Raw genomic sequence first — 21,362 nt, forward strand, 5'->3', positions numbered from 1 at the left:
CCTTAGGGAACGTTAGAAAAGAAAGCCCCAGAGGAAATCTGTAGCCTTCTCAAATGTTTGTTACAAGAATAGGTTCTTTTGCCAAATAAGTCTCCATGATATCAGTCCTAAATGATTTGTGGGATATTCTATTTCTCCACATCACTAGAATAATGTATGTTAACACAGAAATAGTGTATACTTGTGAGCTTGAATCGTGCCATTGATTTCGTTTCAATCCACATTTCGTCTCTTGAATTTCAGCTTCTCATTAAGCCTTGCTTATTTGACTTTAGAGACCTACCAGGTAACAACCACCTTGTTCAGGCTTCTCCCCTGTAGGGCGGTACATTTCTGCAAGATGTAACTGCTTCCAATGATGTCAGCCGAGGTAGTCATTGTCCTTAATAAGCTGATGGATCCGGCGATGATGATAGAGGCTGATATCTGCCGTCTCAGCAAACTGAAGATCAGTGATGTAGGCGTAGGAGTAGGTGGACCGCTCCAGATTCTCCCGGAAGTGCTGATGGTGGGGCTCAGCCCTGGCTTCTTCAGTTCGTGTTCAGATTTGTTTGTGCTCCTTGGTGCTGAAGACAGGAAATCATTACCTACAACGTTTCCAACTCTCTCACAGACCTTTAATTCCTTTTCAATTCTAATTTTCCCCACAACCCCATCTAAGGAGGAAGTACTTTAGAAAGCATTTGCAAAGTGATGACACATTTATCAAAAGCACCCCCAAGCAAAGCAGTGTGCCTTGTCTCCCAGGGGAGTTCTTCCTTACCAAAGCGTTTCAGACTGGAATTTAATAACAATGCAGCGCTTGAGTATCCTTTGGGAATTATAAAGAAACTTTATATATGCAGTCTCTACAAGCCCCTAAGAGACAGGCCAGTAGGTACATATTATTTTAAATTAATAATAAACTTGTAAATTTTCTTTCTAAAGCATTTGATTTTATGTTTTTAACTTTGCATATGTGCATTTACCTGTGAGTGTAGTTGCCATTGTGTCCAGAAGAGGGCATCAATCCAGAGCTGGGATTAGAGATGGCTGTAAGCCAATCAGTGTAGGCGTTCAGATCGGAAGTCGGGTCCTCCGCAAGATTAAGATGTGCTTTTAACCATTGTGTTATCTCTCCAGACCAGAATTTTAAAAACAAAAAGATGTAAATGAGACTACGGGTACCTAAAAAGTGATGCTAAATGTGCTATATTAATACAGAGAAAAGTACCACATGTAAAGTAAACTTAAAAGTTTAGCCAAGAAATAGTTGTATTTTTCTGTGACTTAAAAATGGACTGTCAACATACAAAAACAAATTAAGCTGTAAAAACATAAGTTATGCACACAAGATGTGCACTCAGAGACATTAAAATAATCTTGAGCAATGTACCTCCCAGATGCACAAAATAGGAGCACCAAGATTTTAAGATGCAAACATAAATCATTTTAGTTGGTAGCTAACATTTATATCATTATATAGCACAGTCCCAAGACATAGTGGACATTCAGTAATGTTGAACGAAAACAACGAAGTGTCTCATTGAAGGCCCTAGGAATTGACTGGACAAGATGCTGAGGAACGCTGGGGGGAGATTACAGATGGTGCCACTGAGCTTTAATGGAGGAAAAACCACTTGAGTTCTAGAGGGGCGTCATTAAATAAAAAGAGGGAGATGTAAGACTGTACAGCCAAAATTAGAAATAGCGATGCCTTAATTAAGAGATGGCAGGGAGTCCAGCTTCTCTGATGGAGGCCCATAGGAACTAGGGTAAGTTCAAGTTATAAAAAGAAAAGAAAAAACTGCAACAATTATTCTAGGATGAAGAAACTCATGCTTTTTTCTCCATCTTTATTAACTTGGGTATTTCTTATTTACATTTCAATTGCTATTCCCTTTCCCGGTTTCCAGGCCACCAACATCCCCCTAACCCCTCCCTCCCCTTCTCTATGGGTGTTCCTCTCCCCATCCTCCCCCCATTATCACCCTCCCCCCAACAATCCTGTTCACTAGTGGTTCAGTCTTGGCAGGACCCAGGGCTTCCCCTTCCACTGGTGCTCTTACTAGGATATTCATTGCTACCTATGAGGTCAGAGTCCAGGGTCAGTCCATGTATAGTCTTTAGGTGGTGGCTTAGTCCCTGGAAGCTCTGGTTGCTTGGCATTGTTGTACATATGGAGTCTCGAGCCCCTTCAAGATCTTCCAGTTCTTTCTCTGATTCCTTCAACGGGGGTCCAGTTCTCAGTTCCGTGGTTTGCTGCTGGCATTCGCCTCTGTATTTGCCATATTCTGGCTGTGTCTCTCAGGAGCGATCTACATCCGGTTCCTGTCTCATGCTTTAAAATCTACTTATCTCCGTCTTGACACCAACTTGTGGTAGCCAGGCTCAGCACATACCCACTGCTCTCTGTCTGGTGGTATTCTTAAATCTGAGTAAGCGTGCAACTCATCCGAATTAAGTTGCATAACTAGCAAAGAACAGTAACAGTTCATAGTAATGGGCCTTTTTCTACCTTGGTTTATTGGCTTGACTTATCTGGGAGAAGAATCAAGGAATGTAAGTAGAGAAAAATCTGAGCTCTTCCCACAAGGCCAGCACCTACTTAATCAGCCCTGTGGGTAGCCTGAATCTTTTTCTTCTATGTGGCTTCTTCAAATTCATCCTGCCTTTAGCCCAGCCAGTGCCAGCCAACACCTTACAGGTGTCAGAGAGTGATGAAAACAAAGCCAGAATTGTTCTAAGCTTTTGTCAAACTGCTGCTCTGAAGAGCAGTATTTTTTTAAAGAAATATTTTTTAAACGCATGTGTAGAGATAATTTACAATGCAATATGAGCTACGTAATGCATCTGCTGCCAATGAAAACTGACACTGTGTTTCGACTTTCGAGATAAATTCATTTAGATGCTATAAATATTATTTATTCCACATCCCACTTCTCCTCCTCCTGGAATTCAATTTACACATTTACCAATGTTAGTTTCTCTTTAATAACTTTACTCTGGCTTAAAAGTCAATGAGCAAAAATGAAATTTGCAAGGTTGTAAGAATCAAACTATGGTTGAATGGTCATGGTTACTTCCTAGTTTTTATATAGCACAACTACCTTAGTTAGGGTTTTACTGCTGTGAACAGACCCCATGACCAAGGCAACTCTTATAAGGACAATATTTAATTGGGATTAACTTACAGGTTCAGAGGTTCGGTCCACTATCATCAAAGTGGGAGCATGGCAGCATCCAGACAGGCATGGTGCAGAAGGAACTGAGAGTTCTACATCCTCATCTGAAGGATGCTATGAGGAAACTCACTTCCAGGAAGCTAGGACAAGTGTATTAAAGCCCATGCTCACAGGGACACACCTACTTCAAAAAGGCCACGCCTACTCCAACAGGGCCACACCTACTTCAACAGGGACACGCCTACTCCAACAGGGACACGCCTACTCCAACAGGGACACGCCTACTCCAACAGGGACACGCCTACTCCAACAGGGACACGCCTACTCCAACAGGGCCATGCCTACTCCATCAGGGCCACACCTACTCCATCAGGGCCACACCTACTCCATTAGGGCCACACCTACTCCATCAGGGCCACACCTACTCCAACAGGATCACACCTACTCCAAAAGGGCCACATGTACTAATAGTGCCACTCCCTGGGCCAAGTATACAAACTATCACAACTTTATCAAAATTTAAAAATAAAATACCATATTACTTCATTTTGATTCCTAATCATAGATGTTTTTTTTTCCTTTTCTCACTTACTGCTGTTCTTAGTTCTTATGTCATCCTGCTATTTTCTACTTTTCCTCTTTTATTTTGGTTTTCACATCATACTTATCCCTTCTAAACTTTATCCTACAAATAAACAATGATTTCTCCCTCTTATTTGCATCTTGTCTCTTTTCTTACTATTTAATATATTTTAAAATGTCATTTACTGCCCTTTCAAAGTTGGATTTCAATTACTCTCCCAAATGTAAAGATCAGGTTTCTTAGACCACTCATGTCATGAACTCCCCTGAGCATGTGGAGGTCCCAAAGCCTGGAGGGGTCATAGTAGAGTTGGCCATATATAAAGGGCCCAAGTGTGAGGTGTATTCCAAGTGGAGTCAGGAGGTCAGGGGGTCAGGGGAGTCAAGTTCTTCCCATGTTTCTTTAGATGGAGCAGTTTAGCGTTTTGTAGTTAAATCTGTTCTGCTGCGAGCTATGGCGTATGAAGTGAGAAATTATGTCTTACTCAAGTCTCTCTAGATTGTTGTAGGCCTATTGTCTCTGTTTTGTGTAAAATAACACCTCTGCACTGTTATTTGAGACATGAAACGATTGTCAGTCACCAGCTCCACTCTTACTTTCTACTTGTTATCAGTCCTTCAAATAATGCTGATCTTTGGGATCGTGTACAGTTAAAAATAAAATATCACATAACTTCATCTTCATTCCTAATTTAGATTTTTTTCCTTTTTTTTCCTTACTGCTGTTCTTAATTCTTATGTTCTTCAGGGGAAATGGATATAAACCCTGCTAGAAGGAGAGACATGAGCAAAGGGACTGATTCTCCTTTAGATTAGAAGCTGTGCCTTGGTGCAACACAACATCCACGCCTGTTGGCGACCTTAGAGAGCTCTGTCAGGAGCACCATTTCCAGTGTGTGTGAAATGGTACAGCTGATGTCACTAGGTGCTCTAAATAGTCATAGAATTATACAATATGGATCCATATTACCACATGCATCTGGTTTCCTGGGGCAGGTCGCTGTGGCTGATGATCTTATGTTTTTACTATGTTTGCTGACTTCTGCTTCAAAGTCGAGAAGGCAGGGATCGAATTGAAGCCATCATAATTAAAGGTGTCAATCAAAAATTCGAGGACTGCTATTTAGTCATGTGTCTAGAATCCAAGAATTTGTGAGGCAGAGACAGGAGGAAAGCGGTTTTGAGATGGGCGTGGCTCTACAGCTTTTTTGGGCTGCAGAACGAGATTCTATCTCGAAAAATAAAAATAATAAATAAAAATTCTGCCTGTTCTACAGTGATGGCTGGAGAAATGGTTCAGTGGCAAAACACGTGTGCCCAGCACACAAGCACACACACACACACACACACACACACACACACACCACCACCACCACCACCACCACCAACAACAACAACAATAACAACAGCTCTAGTAGCTTTCATACTATTTATTTGTATGATTACTTCTGCTAAGATCTGTAACGTCATTTTATATCGTATATCATAGCATTGCATATTGTAAAGTGAGCTGATTTTTTTTAAAGACGGATTGATATCAAGAAAAAGGAGTAATGGTAGATAAAGGAAAAGCAATGAAAACTCACACTGTATCAAAAATCCAAGTGGGGGAGGAGATGCTGGAATTTGTCACCCATGTTTCTAAGGACTCAAACTTTCATAGACCTCAGGCAAAGCAAATGGGGCGGTTTTGTTTTGTTTTGTTTTGTTTTGTTTTTGTTTTTGCTAGCTCCAAGTCTGTGACAATAGACAAGGTTTTCGACGACACACTGGTGATTAATAAACAACCCCTCTGATCACATCGAATGCATTTTTCCTCAACCTCTATTACAGAAGGATACGAAGAGCGATGTCTTCTGCTATTACAGTCTCACAGGAAACATGAGAACTGCCACGGACCCGTGGAATGCTAAAACATTTCCAGACTTTAAAATGACTCTACACTTAACCAAAATCCAAGCTTGTGCTGTATTCTGCTCTATGAGGGTCAGAGAGGAGCTGAGTTTTCTTTAAACATAGTAATAAATATATGAAATAATGCTGTGAACACAGACGTAAATCCAGAAACGTCCTCTTGGTCTTTCACATGGTCATTGTAAATTCAGTTCCTTATTCAGTTTTTACCAGGTGCTAATCCACTTTACAGGGTAGAAATTATACATTGTAATATTATACATATCCTATCCAATTTAAGCAAAATTTACTATTATCGAGTATTTAATAAGCATTAATGACTTAATGACAAATACTCCACTAGCAGACGAAGATACACAGAGGTCTGTTAAAGCCATGAAGCTTACCTGAAAAAAAAATGATGATTCTCACAATTTTTCATAGTAAGTCTAAAGTCCTAAAATGTTTAATTGTATTAAACATGTTCCAGAGGTCTATATTGATGATATATTGATAATGTGAGATTATGTCTACTGATTTTTCTGTTACGTTTATCTCTGTTGAGAAAGTAAATTTAATTGTTATGAAGTGAATTTATCTTCAAAATTAACAAAAATCAATACATAAGTATTTCCTGGTATGCCCTCCTGGCTTTAAGATTTGGGAAACATTATAAAACACTTTCCTCAGTGCTGGAGACTCACAGATCGGGGTAAAGCTTGCAGCTGGACCAAGGGGCTCGAGTCCATTTCCTCTGACGGTCTTCTCATCTATTAAAGCAAAGAAATTACAGCCAACACCATGAAGAAAAGGTGCAGAGACAATTTATAGCTAGTCTCTGCTTCACAAACACAAAGTTACAGCACAGCAAATATATGGCTCTGGATTTAGTAGATTAGATTTAATTGAATAAGAAAAGGATTTCTTGTAACTTCAATGTTACCTATATTTCCCCGTTACTTAATTCAATACCATTATGTGACTGAAAATGTACTCTGAGCCCTTGGGAAATGTCAGAAAGTGTGATGGAGGATGGGAAGTATTCTCACATGTATCTTTATTTCCAGCTTTCTGCATCCATCAAATCTTACTCGTCTCCTGGTTCTGTAGGGCATGTCCTTTAACTTCTCTTTAGCAGAAGCCAAAATGTGTTTCTCCTTTTCTTCATCGCAGCAGACAAAAAAATGTAACTAAACTCCTAGTGTATACTGTAGACGCCAGTGAAGGCAGGGAGGCTGCCACCAGAGAGGAGCAAAGTGAAGGGCACATTTTTGTTATTTCTGCTACTGTGTTGTCATAATTCTCCATCTCAACCTTGGTCATTCCTTTTCTTTGCATCCTCGGAAATTAAAACGTAGCTTCTGGTTTTCAGCAAATCCAGTTTTCTAGTTCTGTCTTTCACATCTGGTCCTGGGCATCAATTTAAATGTGCAAGATTATCTGTTCTAAAGGTGAGTCCGACCACATGTTCCTCAATAAATGCCATTTCTAGCCCAGTAAAGACTGGCTAGAAGTTTAGAGAGGAATCTTGAGGTGCTTAACTTTTCTAATGAAAACCGTAAGGGGGTATCATAGAATGAGTTCCTATCTGTAAGTAATGAGGTGTGTTTGAGTCAATTAGAAAGAGCAGTATGCAGTTCACTTCTTTTCCTTGCCAGCAAATGCAGGCTTCTAGTCCTGTTTTCTCTGCTGGATGTCAGGATGTATGCTTCCTGCCTGGAGCTGAGAGCTTACCCTGGAAATATGTCCATTGCCTACTACTACGTTTAAAAAAGAAAACAACAAAACAACAAAAAAGTCTGTTGCATCTGTCCCACAAAATGCAGGGTAATTTTTAAATGTGTGAGAGATAATTAACCCACAAGTGACTTCTTTGATGTTGTCATAAGGGGTTATTTCAAAATACTTATTTTTAAAGACAATATAGTATTACAAAGCTAATCTCTAAATTCTAAAATGCAAAAGAAACACGATTTCCACTCTGCTGTCAGATTAGTAATAGTCAGTGTTCTCCAACTGAGCATGCTCTATCTGACCAGTTTTCTCTGCACCGTGGGGACACCGTATGAGAACATATGCAGAGAGAGAAGGCAGGATTGTGTGCTGATACTCAGAGCTACTCTATACTACAGCTAAAGGGCTATGGCTCCCTGGAGTGAATGTTCACTTATTTATTTTTATCTATATAGTATCAGTCATTAGTGCTGAAAGTGATTCTACTGATAGGGGTGACTAAAAAAACAGATAAAATTTCTCACTCAGTCTTATGAAGACATACTAGCTACGACCTATGGCAATGGTTCTCTCAACTTTGGAAAAAGAAACGTTTTACATACCCCGTTTACAAATAAAGTACCCAAGACCTTTAAGTCATATTTATATCCCCTGAACAAGGAAAGAGAAATAAAATACTCTTATTAATGGAGCTCACTGGTATATAAAAACAGCACATTTTTGAGACATTGAATTAACATATAGACATTATGTAGTGTGAGAATCAGTCCATAGATTCCTGGTTGAAACTTTGGGTCACAATACTCAAATGTTCACGTCAGGAAAATTATCTATCAAATTCTGACAGAACTATGACACATAGTAACTCTCTTGCTCACCATTTGAGGCTAGCTCTCAAGTGCACTTTCTTCTTCTCTGCATTCTTTCTTTCTAATCGCTTTAATCACAGTTTCTAGTAAAAAGGAACGATAAAAGTAACATAAAATTAGTCAAATGGTCACCAAAGAAAAGACCTAATTAGAAGAATCCAATTATAATTTTGAAAGAAGTTTTCCTCAAAGAAAGCTTTATTAACTTGAACCTACCAAGTTGAAAATTTCGTTTACCCGAACATGTCATAGCAATCTTACCAAGTAGTATAAATCTATGTGTCCCTGTGACAAAACTCTAAAATTTCCTTCATGTCAACAATGTTTCTAATGGTTTTAAACCTAACTATAAAAGCTTATTGACTTTATCATTTATCTTTATATGTAATACCCTACGATGTTTGTTTCCATAAGACTGAACACTAACATTGTATAAGTCAGCCTTCTATCACTATAACGAAATAACAAAGGCAACATACTTCATAAATACGAAAGTTTTTTTTACTCCATTTTCAAGGCTCAAGGGCATGGAACTGTGTTTACTTGGGTTTTGGCTGTATTACATGTCCGTGCACTGTAAAACACTATCCTGTAGACTGTTTACATCTGAGACCAGAAGCAGACAGACATATGTCAGCTTTTATAGCCAACTCTCTTTTTTAAGCCATCCTGGAATCCCATGAGAACCACCTTCCTTCTGCTCCTGTCCAAGGCCCAAGGACCTTCTAATAGGCTCACTTAAAGAGTCCATCATTTCCCAACAGCTTCATCCAGAAAACACCCCTTTAATAACTGAGCCTTCTGAGGCCCATCAGCATCAAATCCAGCAGACGTTTAAAATGATAAGCAACTTGTACAAGACCACTTAACTGCTGAGTGACAGAGCCTGAGCTGAAGACTAGCTATAGGCCCAGGGTTACTCCAACATTAGGCACGGATCATGCTTCCTTTTTTCTAATACATTATCTTAATTTATTATCTTCTGTTTATAAGGGACACTATACACACATACATGTAAATATATACTTACAAACACATATATGTATGCATATATACATATACATATGAATTGTGGGCTAAGAAATTCACTTCTAGCTCTCCTGCAACATGAAAGATTTTTGTTATGATTATAGCTATATCCCCTGAATAAAAAGAGTAATGAAACAGTGCTAACCACTTAACAATCTCTTATTTCTTCTTGCTCTCACTTTTGACTTTGAGTTCTGGTAGTACAGTTTACATGTCTTTATGAACTCTCCTTTTGAGGTGAACACAGTTTGAAGACCCTTTGGGATTCCTGTGTCTGGAGGTTAGCATCTTTTCCACAGATTACAAAAATTTCAGTCATTATTTCTACAATTCATTTCTGGCCTGTTTTCACGTTCTCCTCCTTCTTAAATTAATATTGAACATGGATGTGTCGAACTTTTGTAGACTGGAACTATTACTTTTTGTGTGTGCCTGTGTCCTTCTGCCCCCCAAACCCGATGATAGGGAATGTCTATCTTAGAGCCCGCTGCTTGTTTCCTCAGCTTGTTTCCTCAGCTCGTCACGCCTGCTGAACATCCCCCCACATCTTTCAGTCCAATCGTGATGTTACTCGTCCCTAGAGTTTCACCTTTTTGTTATTGTTCTTTTTCCCCACCAAGCCTCATTTCGTTCATAAACATTGCTGTGACAGTGACCTCTCTTCTCCATGAGGTCTTAAGATGTGTTCTGGAGTCGTGTGAAACACAATAAACTCCTGTATCTGTAGCCCATCTGGTTCCTCAGAGAAGCAACAGTTCTAAGATAGTGTACTGCTGTTGTCTAAGCAGACACATGAATAAATGTAACCAAATATGAATCCAGACTGGATACATTTACTGTGGCTTTCAGCAAAGTCACCAAGTATCCAGATTTAGAGAGGAGCTACTTTCTCAGTAAATGGTATTGGGAACCCAGATATCCACGTGTCGGGGAATTAAATTGGACCCCAGACACACAGCACATGCAAGAATCAACCTCAGATAAATTAGAGACTTGTATATAAGACCCGGAAGTGTCTAACCATGAGAGAAAAGCATGTGGAGAAAGCTAAGGGACGCGGCCTAGGTGGGTGTGGCTTCTAGCAAACACAAGGAAAATAAAAATATAATAAGGGGTCGCATCAGAATAAAAGCACCTGGACATCATGGAAGCCAACAGACTGAGGAGGAGGAGGAGGAGGAGGAGGAGGAAGAGGAGGAGGAGGAAAAGGAGGAGGAGGAGGAGATTGGTGAGGTTGGAGAAAGCATGCCCCAGCACACTTCTGACAAGAGTTGATCGCCAAAACACTTGAGGAACTTAGAGAACTATAGGAGGGAGAGACCCTGATATTAAGCGGGTAAGAGAATGTTTGCACAGTGTTGACAGGAGTTCAAGGTAGCCAGTATAGAAAGCAGTTTAGAAATTACTCAAATACATTTAAAAAAAAACAAAAAAAAAAAGTCCAGAAAACAAAAAACAAAAACAAGAGAAGTTGAGCTGGGGAGATGGCTCAATGGATAAGAGCACCAGTGACTCTTGGAGAGAACCAGGTTCAATTCCCAGCACCGACGTGGAAGTTTGCATCCCTGTGGTTTCAGGGGATCTAATGCCCTCTTCTGGCCACCATGGGTGCCCGGCATGCTCATGGTACACACACACACACACACACACACACACACACACACACACACATACATACATGCACATAAAATAAATAAACCGTTGAGTTTGTACACTGAAGTGGCGCTATCGTGACTTGGCGATGCCACAGCAGGTGAATGAACAAAGAAATCAGAAGGCCAAACGCACACCTGTAACACACATGTATCCCAGAACTATTCGCCATGCTTATGTTAGGCAGTCAGAAAAGAATACAGCAGCACGTGTAGCAAGCACATGGGATTTGTAAAAAAGGAAGACATGGCATCGTCTTATGCCTGAGGCTGGAGATCATTTTGCTCAGGAAAGTAATCTGGGCTTCCTAAACACACACAGCCTCCCTCGCTTATGTGTAAAATAATCTTATAGAAAGGAGGCAGAGGATGCAAGGTGGACGTGGAGGCTGGAGATAAAGGAGATGTGGCTGCGATGGCTGATGAGACTAGAGAACATAATTGAGATTTTTCAGAGATGGATATTGCAAAGTATACATTATTTACTTTAACATCACTGTCGGCAAATTTTAGAGGTTCAACCACAGAAAAGTAAGCATTCAAGATGTTTTTGTCCTTGTTATTCTTACTGAGTTAGTCCACATTCTACTTAGTACTTAACTGTAAGATCACTTTTGCACGTTATGTACATATTCAACTATGATTTACCTTTGTACTGTTAGGGAAAGAAATGGTTATCTTTAATTTTTCAGAAAATGGGGGGACACTTCCTTCTTCAACTTCACCCTTTTGTCACCAAATGTATCGTCTGGGCTGCTCAAAAGAGAATATAAATTCAGCTAGGACTTTGGAGAGAGTGGAAACAGAAGCTGGTGTTTCACAAAATTCCCGACTCAGCAGAAAAGTGTGCCTTTTCCCGAGTGAACGAGTGAACGCCACTATTCCAGACTAGGGTGATCTGAGAGTCAGAAATCTCTTGCGGGACCTGTGTTTCTGGAGAAACCTTTGGTAAAGTTGATAGACCCAGGAACTGAATGTGAGTTAGGGTGAAGGTGCAGGTTGATAACAAGAGAGAGAGAGAGAGAGAGAGAGAGAGAGAGAGAGAGAGAGAGAGAGTGAGAGTGAGTTTGTGATTGGCAGGTCCCAGGGAAGGCACAAGGCAGTGCTCCCACAAAACAGACAGACACAGAACTGATCCCAGATGACCCGGGAGCCCTGCCTGTGACATTTGACAAAACTTAGAAGATGCTGAGTCCCAGTACCTTGTTAAAACGAAACAGATTTCAACACAGGTCGGTAGAACCCGCTCCTCTCCTGACTCACAATTGCTTCGGGGAAAGGATCCTAGCGCAGAGGTCTGAAAGTCCAAGAGCACGCAATGGTCATTCCTTGTCCCTTTTATTTTTAGCCCTATATTAAGTTATATAGTTATATCAAGCATAACCAGTGTGTGCCTAAGGGGAGTAGATGCTCATCAGTCAAACTCAGCACGTGATATAAAAAGTCTTGTAATAAATTCCCAAGTCTAAATATACCTCATTAGTAAACATGATCTTCAAAGAATTGCATTAGCAAATGGAAACTTGCTGGCATTGCCCCTTAGTATTGAATGGGATACTGATGGGCGGAGAGGATTGGCCCTGTAACAGCTTCTGGCCTCTCGCACCTCTCTGCTTGTCAGCCAGAGTGCCTTGGATCCTCAGGTCCATTTGCAGATAATGTCTTGTGTTTAACAAACTCACCAATGCAGCCCTGAGTCCTGTTCTCCCCAGAGGGGCCAGGTGGCTGAGACACCTGTCACTGCCTGCAAGCTGCCAGGCTTGGCCCTCCCTGCTCACCGCACAGATGGCTGGAGACCCGAGAAGATGGCTCTTCCAGGTTCAGAATTTCTCCACGTATCGAAGTGTTTTCCAGAGAGGGATGAGATTTTCCTATTAGTTCTCCTTCCACCCCACTAATTCCACATAAGAGTTATCTAAGCCCTCTTACGACTTCTGCTCTTTCAGGAGTATTTTTAGCTTTAATTGAGAATGAACTGTACATCAAAAGCCTGGTTTTCAAGTTTTCAATAGCTTTGAAGCTTCATTTTAAAATGGGATTTTCCTGTCTTTATTTCCCAAAGATTTGAGTTTGTCCGACACAAGCGAGAGCCCTTTCCAGGTCCCCGCTAGGACCCTAACTTTATTTGTTACTTTGGATCGCCCCTTCTATTAGCATATGAAATACACATCTCCACATTATGCCTAATATTCCAATCTCTGTCAAAATCTCTCCCTCACAAAGTCATTGGTTATTGTAGGCATATTATGTTACTTAGGTGGCATACAGCCAGGTCTGTACATTAATTATTATATAGAGCCAATTTACCGAGCAGAACTCGGTCTTTCTCTAGATACAACTCATACATTTTTGTTTTTCTTTGAACTTGTTGAAATAGATGCTTAATGCATGTTTATCAAGTTAAATGACTCGTTAGCTAGTAAATGCCTTATTTATTCCTTATGAGAAATAAAATGTAAGCATATGTTTGACTGCATCCTTGTACATTAAGATTCCTTTTTAATAAAATTACTTGCACATAATTTCGTTGGCAGTGAATCAGTGATGTGTCTTATGTCAAAAGACAAGGGCTGCTATTACTTTGAGAAGGGCTGCAATCAAACTGATCATCTGTGATTGTGCACCTCAGAAAGCTCATTTTCCTTCAAGAGTTTAAGCCTTTCTTCTGAATGTTTTGCTCCTAGAAAAGATAGTGCCATGAACATTTTCTCAGACACAGTTGAGAGAACGAGTGCACATAAATATCACTATGGAGCTGGGAGCAAAGACAGAAATTCTTTTGTTGTATGTCAGACTTTTCATGGATAGCAACAACACACATGCACATGTACACACACATGCACCCGTACACATACATATAAATACACACACACACACACACACACATACACACAGACATATGCACTCTCCAACATGCTCTCATATGTGCCCACATCTATGCATACATGCACACACATACATACGAATGCACACATGCATAAACATCTACACATCTCACATAGGAACCCATTACAGAACAAAGACCAACTACTGTGAAGTTTTACTGGGCTACTAACAGAAATACTCATGAGGGTGACTTATAGGAACAAGGATGGCTAACAACACCGTCTGAAAAGCTCACCCTAGCATGTCGATGGTTTGCAGAAGTTGCAGCAGCCCCACGGTCAGAGAGTCCTCTCTCTGCAGCTGGACTGCTCAGTGGCCTCACCCAGCAGTGCCCCACCTCTTCTATAAAGCTGGGAAGGGTCTTCAGGAATGATAAGCCACTTCCTCAGACTTGTGACTTTTGGTTTCTCTCAAGCCCCTGATCCTGTAGAAATCAGAGGAAATGGCTATACAAAAACATCATACAATAAAGATTACAGAAATGCTAACAAGCTGAATTTTCTACCAGCTGAAAACAACCTTTAACAATTCATTTTCTAAGCAAAAAAAAAAAAAAATTCAAAGCCATGCTTCCTTAGGATACAAAAAGGATCCCATCCTGAACTCTGGGGCAAATAGGCACCTAAGCTGTTCCTTGCACGTGCGGCTTTTCTATTCTCTTTTTCATTGTACAAACACTCTACAAAGGACTTTTTAGAGGAATCTCCCTTATAGGGTAACACTTTCTCAATAAACAAACAAACCCATATTGTTCTTTTCACCACCAGGTTTTTTTTCACCACCAGCCTTTGCTTAGCACAACCATGTAACCTACAATGATGTCTTGTGTTATTTGTTGTACACTGCTATTCTGGTCCCCACCAGGGCAAAAGGTACTTGAGGTTGATGCCACGAGAAACTCAGTAGAGCCCTTTCCTATATCAGGTCACGATTTTCATACAAGTAGTCACCCTGTTTGTTGAGTGAGGAAGAGGAGAGAAGAAAAACCTCTGGAGACCGTAATGGCGCTCAGAAATAAAATTGTTCCCGTTGGAAAAGTCTACATACAGGGCTCATACAAAGCTATGTCCTAGTAAAGTTACTAATCGTCCCAGTAGCATTGTATACTTACTTGTCTTTGACTAATTTACCCACTTCCAACTAAACTTAGAAATTCGTGTTAGGTGATGAAATGAAAGACTAAAGGAAAGACAGCTACAAGGTGGGTGAGACGGGATAGCCCACCCATGTGTGTTCCAGCTCCCTACTGAATATGGGGAAGGGGGGATAGGGGTGTGGAAAGGCCAAAGCAAAGGTGTAAGATTTACTTGCAGAGAGAAAAACCTTCAGACTTGATTTCCGTAAAGCCTGTGAGAACACGGCTCTCCTTTCTGTGTGTGCTAAACACATCTCCCTGAGCTGATGTACCAAGCAATTTCCATTTACTGTGTCCATAAACAAAGTTGGTGCTAGGAGCTAACACTTTCGAGCACCTCAGGGCTCGAGATGAACAGCAAATGCCTCTACCTCAGGACACCGGAGACTCTGCCTTCCCTGACAGGCCAAATATTACTTTGGCACAGAGTCAAAGAAAACTTCAAATACAAAGTGAATTTGAGGTTCCATACTGATTCACATTTACTGTTAGGACATATCTAGTTCAGGACATGAACCTAAGTTTTCATTGCTCTAAAGCCATCTGCTTTCCATAATCTACTCTATACACTGCAAAAATCATGGCAGACAGAAAGTAGTGCCTTCATCGTATGGTTGATTTCTTTATACTCCTGAAGACATTTATTTACTGCGTTCATGCCTTGTGTCCACAGTCTAACTTTTGTGGAGAGACTGTGGCTCTGCAGTTGTTCTGATTGAAGAACAATTCCACTTCTGGTTGAAGACACACGCTCACGTGCACGCACACACACACACACACACACACACACACAGAGAGAGAGAGAGAGAGAGAGACAGAGACAGAGAGAGACAGAGAGAGACAGAGAGAGAGAGAGACAGAAAGACAGACAGACAGACACAGAGACCTATAAAATATGGGGCCAAAGGCTTATTAAATTATAATATTGATAGGAACTAATCTCTTCATAGACTATTAAGAGTTGAGCCTCAGACATTTCACTTTGGAAACATGGTGACATAGCAGTGACTTCCCAGTTCCTGCCTGTTATAAGCTGTTTTCCCCGTGTGCGCTAAAGGTGGCACTAAGGATTGTCATTAAAAATATACAATGTGGGCTAAAATTCACTACTACATTTCCGTAATTTTGGTTGCCTAGGCATGTTAGAGAACTAAAGCAATTTGAAAATATGAATTTATAGTGACCCCATGACTTAAGCTATCAAAATTATTTAGTTTGCAGTTTATTGGCCTTTTTTGTAAGGTCTCATTTGTTCGCTCTTGTGTTTACATATGTATATGGCAAAGTGTATGTTAAAAAAATAAAACAAGGGTTGGGGATTTAGCTCAGTGGTAGAGCGCTTGCCTAGCAAGCACGAGGCCCTGGGTTCAGTCCCCAGCTCCGAAAAAAAGGAAAAAAAAATAAAACAAGTATAAAATGTAACAAATATAGAACTTGTGTGCTAAAAGATACTATAAATGTATGCATATTTAAAAACTACACATAGTATAAGCTATATGGTACAAAATATGTTTGATATAAATGACAATAAATTATAATCACATTAATTTATACTTTATAGAGAGAGACAGCAAAAAATTTAAAAACATTGTAAGGATATAAAGAATTATCAAGGACATATATGCAAATATTGACATTTACTAATGAATGACTTTAGTGTACTATGAAAATATGTAGTTAAACAGCCACTGTCTAAAGAGCTCACATTTAGTCATTTTCTCTGGTAGGGTCCGTTACAGTAAAAATTGTGTTAAATTTCACATCTAACATTCCTCATTCTTCAATAGTCTTCTCAGCTATTACACGACTGTAGAAATACCGACTACTCTGCCACTTATCCAGGAGACTCCACACCACTGTGAGAGGCAAAAGCACTGGGGAGCTAAGATCTCTTGACAACAACTTGGAAATTGGTCCCAAAGCCATTGCACTGCTAACTGGGTTAAAAGAAAACATATCTATTATATCACAATGTACATCGCATGTGTGTGTGATAGACACAGAGATAGCATAACTCAATTTTGTTAGTTTACTATATTTAAGTAGATTGCTCTGTTGATTGAAAACATGATTAATAATGAAATTACTTAAACGTATTTTTTCAAATGTTCAAAATATTTTTATTCCAGCACTGACAGAAACATCCACAACAAAAGCATCGGCTACAACACCAGACATGGTGTCAATCACAAACAAATCAACAGGCGGAACACCTCCTAAAGGTAAGCTCTTTCTATGTAGAATGTAGTTTTCCTTTTAAAAGCAAAATTGGTAAACAGATTCTATATAATGTACTATGGGGAACAATTGTTACAAAACTAAGTAATAATTTTCTATTTACAAATTCCTCTATAGTTCTGAGCAGAACATAATATCTGGAGACCTTGCTGAGTTTCCTTACTGATACTCTTTTAGATCACTTCCTGTTTTGGAAAACTCCCATTGTAACTGTTACATAAACAAAGGGTTCTTTTTTTTTTAAGAGAAGAAAACAATTATCATACCTAAGCCCTAAAATATCTTTGTAAATAACCCGGTTCTCCACCTACATAGCACAGCTAATAATTGGAACCTGTTCAAACAGACAGAGTTTGTGAGTCATTGTGTGCTAATAAAAGATTTAATTTGTAGACTTCTGTGGCCAAGTTATCATGATTGTTACTGGATGGTGCAGCAACTATGCCAGAAAAAAAATCTTGAAGGAGACGACTTAACCATCTATAACATTTTGAAATGCCCCCCCCCCCGACTTTTATCCCACCACAGGGGGCGAGGGGGGCAAATGCAGATAGATCCCTATGAGTTTGACGTTCGCTTATTCTGCATATCAAATTCCAAAGCAGCAAGATCTATACAGAGAGATCCTGCTCATAATGAAATATCAAGGGGGAAAACAAAAGAAAAGCCATTGTAATCATTCAGAACCTCAAAGGATTTCCAAGCCAATATTTGCTACATTTTTTTATCTTGAAACACAGGAGTGGGGGGATGGGGGACATCTCATTCAAGCTCAGTATTCAAAAGGAGAAAAAACAAATTAGCTATCTAGTTACCAGAAAATTGAATATTTAGAGTGTGTGATGGCTGAAACCACCCCTCCACAGATTTCACTCCTTTTTACCCTCTTTAGTTTTTACTGCAACAAATGAGTCCATCAACTATATGGACTTAAGGGGCTGGAGAGACGGCAAAGTGGTTAAATAAAAGCACTGACTGTTCTTCCAGGGGACCCAGGTTCAATTCCCAGCACCCACATTGCTGTACACAACCATCAGTAACTCCAGTTCCAGGAGATCTGACGCCTTCGCATAGACATGCGTGCATGTAAAACACCAACGCACATAAAAAATTTAAAGAGGAATCATTAAAACATAAAAACAAACAAAACAGGGGTTGGGGATTTAGCTCAGTGGTAGAGCGCTTGCCTAGGAAGCGCAAGGCCCTGGGTTCAGTCCCCAGCTCCGAAAAAAAGAACCAAAAACAAACAAACAAACAAACAAACAAACCAAAAAAGAAAAAACAAAACCAATCTGGACTTGCACTTTAATAATTTACTTGCATTTGGTAATTTAGCTGACAAAAGGTATCATGAGTAGCATCTATTCCTGCCACTCGTGAGTCTACAATGAAAACAAACCAGGCCTCACAGACCTTCTTGACCAAATCAGGAAAAAGCATACACGACAAGTGCAGCATGGGGAATTTTAGTTCCAGGATATTGGAGAATCTTATTTCCACCAAAGAGAAGCTCCAAATGACACAGTTAAGATATCACAGCCCAGAAAGTCTCAAGCTGCCTCCTGAACACTCTGTTTCCTTTTGAAGGACTGGCTCGTCTCTGTATACAGTTAGCCTAACTGGTTTTGTTTCTTTGTTTGGTTGGTTGGTTTTGTTTTGTTTTTGCAAACTACAGCTATTTGCTTTTTCCCCTAAGCGTCAACTGACTCAATATGAAATCGGCTCTAAGTCGGCAAGAGCACATTCTGTTTTCGAGCAGTGAGATTTACGTAAGAGCCAAGTCAGAGAACCTGAGTGCTAAGTCACATCCAGCCATCCCCACCCCCGCCCCACTGCCGCCCCATCTCTAGATGATGCTATGGTCAAAAGTGCTACCTGGATAATAACACAAACTCTGGAACGATGTTTAGTTATGTGAACCATAAACAAGAGGACTCACTGAAAAGAATTCGGGCAGAATTATAATTCCCAATATCAGGACACACCTTGTTTTACTGAGATCCGATGTTATTTCAAACCTGTTCTTGTTAAGGCAGAGAAAGCAGATGTTTTTATTCTTTTTGCAACAGGTGTGTCCTATAGTTGGTCGTGAAGCACCTGTCTCTGAGGCAAAGGTGTAGCGTGCTTGGACACAATGTAGCACACGCAAATGTATACACACACATATCCCTTCAAAGTCTTTAGGGAGACATCGCTAATGATTTATATCATCCATTTAGTAAGAATTACACCATGGTGTGGGTCCCCCAAAAGTTCTCCCAGTGAATATAAAATTGCTGACTTTCATCTGTAAAATTGTTATAAATCATGTAAACTTTACATCAAAAAACATTCAGACACACTGTTAAGCAAGGAATATTTTAATTATTCTCCCATATCCACCTCCTTAAATCAGTTTTTACAGATTTTATCCATCTGTACTTTCGTCCTTTATGGACTTTTTTTCTTCTTACTTCAGTCTATTTCTTTAATCAGTAAAATGTTGTGGAAGCCACATTAAAAACGTGCCTCATCTTTGGGGACAGGTTATTGAGAAGCTACAATGCCATTATCAAACCTACCCTCCGAATTACTATGAACTTTGCATCAATGAAGAGAACGTCTAAGTGACATAATATAGCAGCCAGGAATACAGAAATGAGAGAAGGCTGATGGGGGAACGAAGTGCATTCTGGGACCTCTGATGAAACCAAGTGAACAGTGTGTGATTGAGAGACAAGCAAGTGGCAAAGACAGCCTTACCTGCACTCTGAGAAAATCTGGTAGGGAGAAAACGGCTAAGAGAATGACCAGGCAGCTGAAGAGGGTGGGTAGAAGTGCTAAGCAATGGTAGAATGGTAGACACATGAGGTGCTTTGCCCTAGCTTGTTTAACACCATTCTGTACTAGGGAAAGTTGGAATATGTGCACTGGCTGAGCCCATCCTCCTAAGGCAACACGGTCACTCACGGTGATGAACAGGAGGGAAAATCTGCCTCAGATCCTCCTAGTCAAAGCAGTGTGTTAGTGTGTTGCTTCTTTGTGCCATGCATATGAACAGCTTAACTGTCTGGCCCTCCCCCTAAACAGCCATGATATAGACTAAAATATTTCACACACACACACACACACAGAGAGAGAGAGAGAGAGAGAGAGAGAGACAGAGACAGAGAGAGACAGAGAGAGACAGAGACAGAGAGAGACAGAGAGAGACAGAGACAGAGACAGAGAGAGACAGACAGAGAGACAGACAGAGAGACAGACAGAGAGAGAGAGACAGAGAGAGAGAGAGAGGCCATTCCTTATTCTTCCTTTCTTAAACCAACACAGTGCTCTTACCCACAGTAAGAGTTTTTACGAACAAAACAAAAATGAGAGAAAGCTGGTTCTTCTCACTTTCAGCTTTCCTAATCAGATTTTCTATGGTTAAAAGTCAAAAGAGAGTTGGTTCCACAGAGCTTATAACTGCCTTTCTCTTGCCAATGGCATTAATTCCATTAATTAATTCACAGGAAGTGGAAAAAACAAACAACCAAACAAACAAGTGTGTGCAGCTGAGAAGAGAATTGTCCTTGTAGCAACAGAGCCATAATGGCTGAACTGATTGCCAGCTGGGTCTGGTGCAGAGCTTGCCCAATCCCAGATGGAACTTGACTGTGACGTCAATCAAGTGACCTGTGCAAAGGTCAAACAGTGAGGTACCATCAGGCAAGCGGAGCATCTCAACGTCAGAAAATGAACTTCAGGCATGCAAAACTAGATCTGAAAACAATATTTTTTTAACATTGATTGCTATTCATCTCGCTTCAGAAGCATTTGGTAGTCAGTGTCTTTACCTTGGAGTTCAGGTGTAGTATCATCAAAATACAATATAATTGCGAAAAATTCAAACAAAAGCCCTGTATAGGTTCATAGTTATATACAAAACCCAGCTACAAGACTCCTCAGTGAAAAGATTTTAAGATTAAAGGACTCAAATAAGCTCATGTTAATGTGAATTCTCTCCTCTCCTCTCACCACTGGAGAGTGTTAGATATCTGTTTACCAAAGAGAGCTTCTTCCTCTTTCTCATTAGGAAGGTGGTGGAAATAGACATCCGACGATGGAGATGCACTTCCTCTTTTTATTTTAAAACATTGAGTTCACCGTGTTTATTCATCCTGTCTATGTGCACACGTACATGCACTCCTTCCGGTGTGGA

The 21,362-nt window shown here is 40.2% G+C and overlaps 1 protein-coding gene across 3 annotated transcripts in view; it reads left to right on the forward strand.

The window, feature by feature from the left end:
- The window catches only part of Emcn (endomucin), a 79,926-nt gene that overhangs the window by 13,375 nt on the left and 45,189 nt on the right, over nucleotides 1-21,362 (forward strand). For all 3 annotated transcript variants that reach the window (XM_063281668.1, XM_063281669.1, NM_001004228.1), the window contains exon 2: nucleotides 17,074-17,166. In XM_063281668.1, coding sequence (XP_063137738.1) covers nucleotides 17,074-17,166 — 93 coding nt within the window. The remainder of the gene's footprint in view (nucleotides 1-17,073; nucleotides 17,167-21,362) is intronic.

Source organism: Rattus norvegicus, chromosome 2 (assembly GCF_036323735.1).
Source record: "Rattus norvegicus strain BN/NHsdMcwi chromosome 2, GRCr8, whole genome shotgun sequence".
Lineage (NCBI taxonomy): Eukaryota > Metazoa > Chordata > Mammalia > Rodentia > Muridae > Rattus > Rattus norvegicus.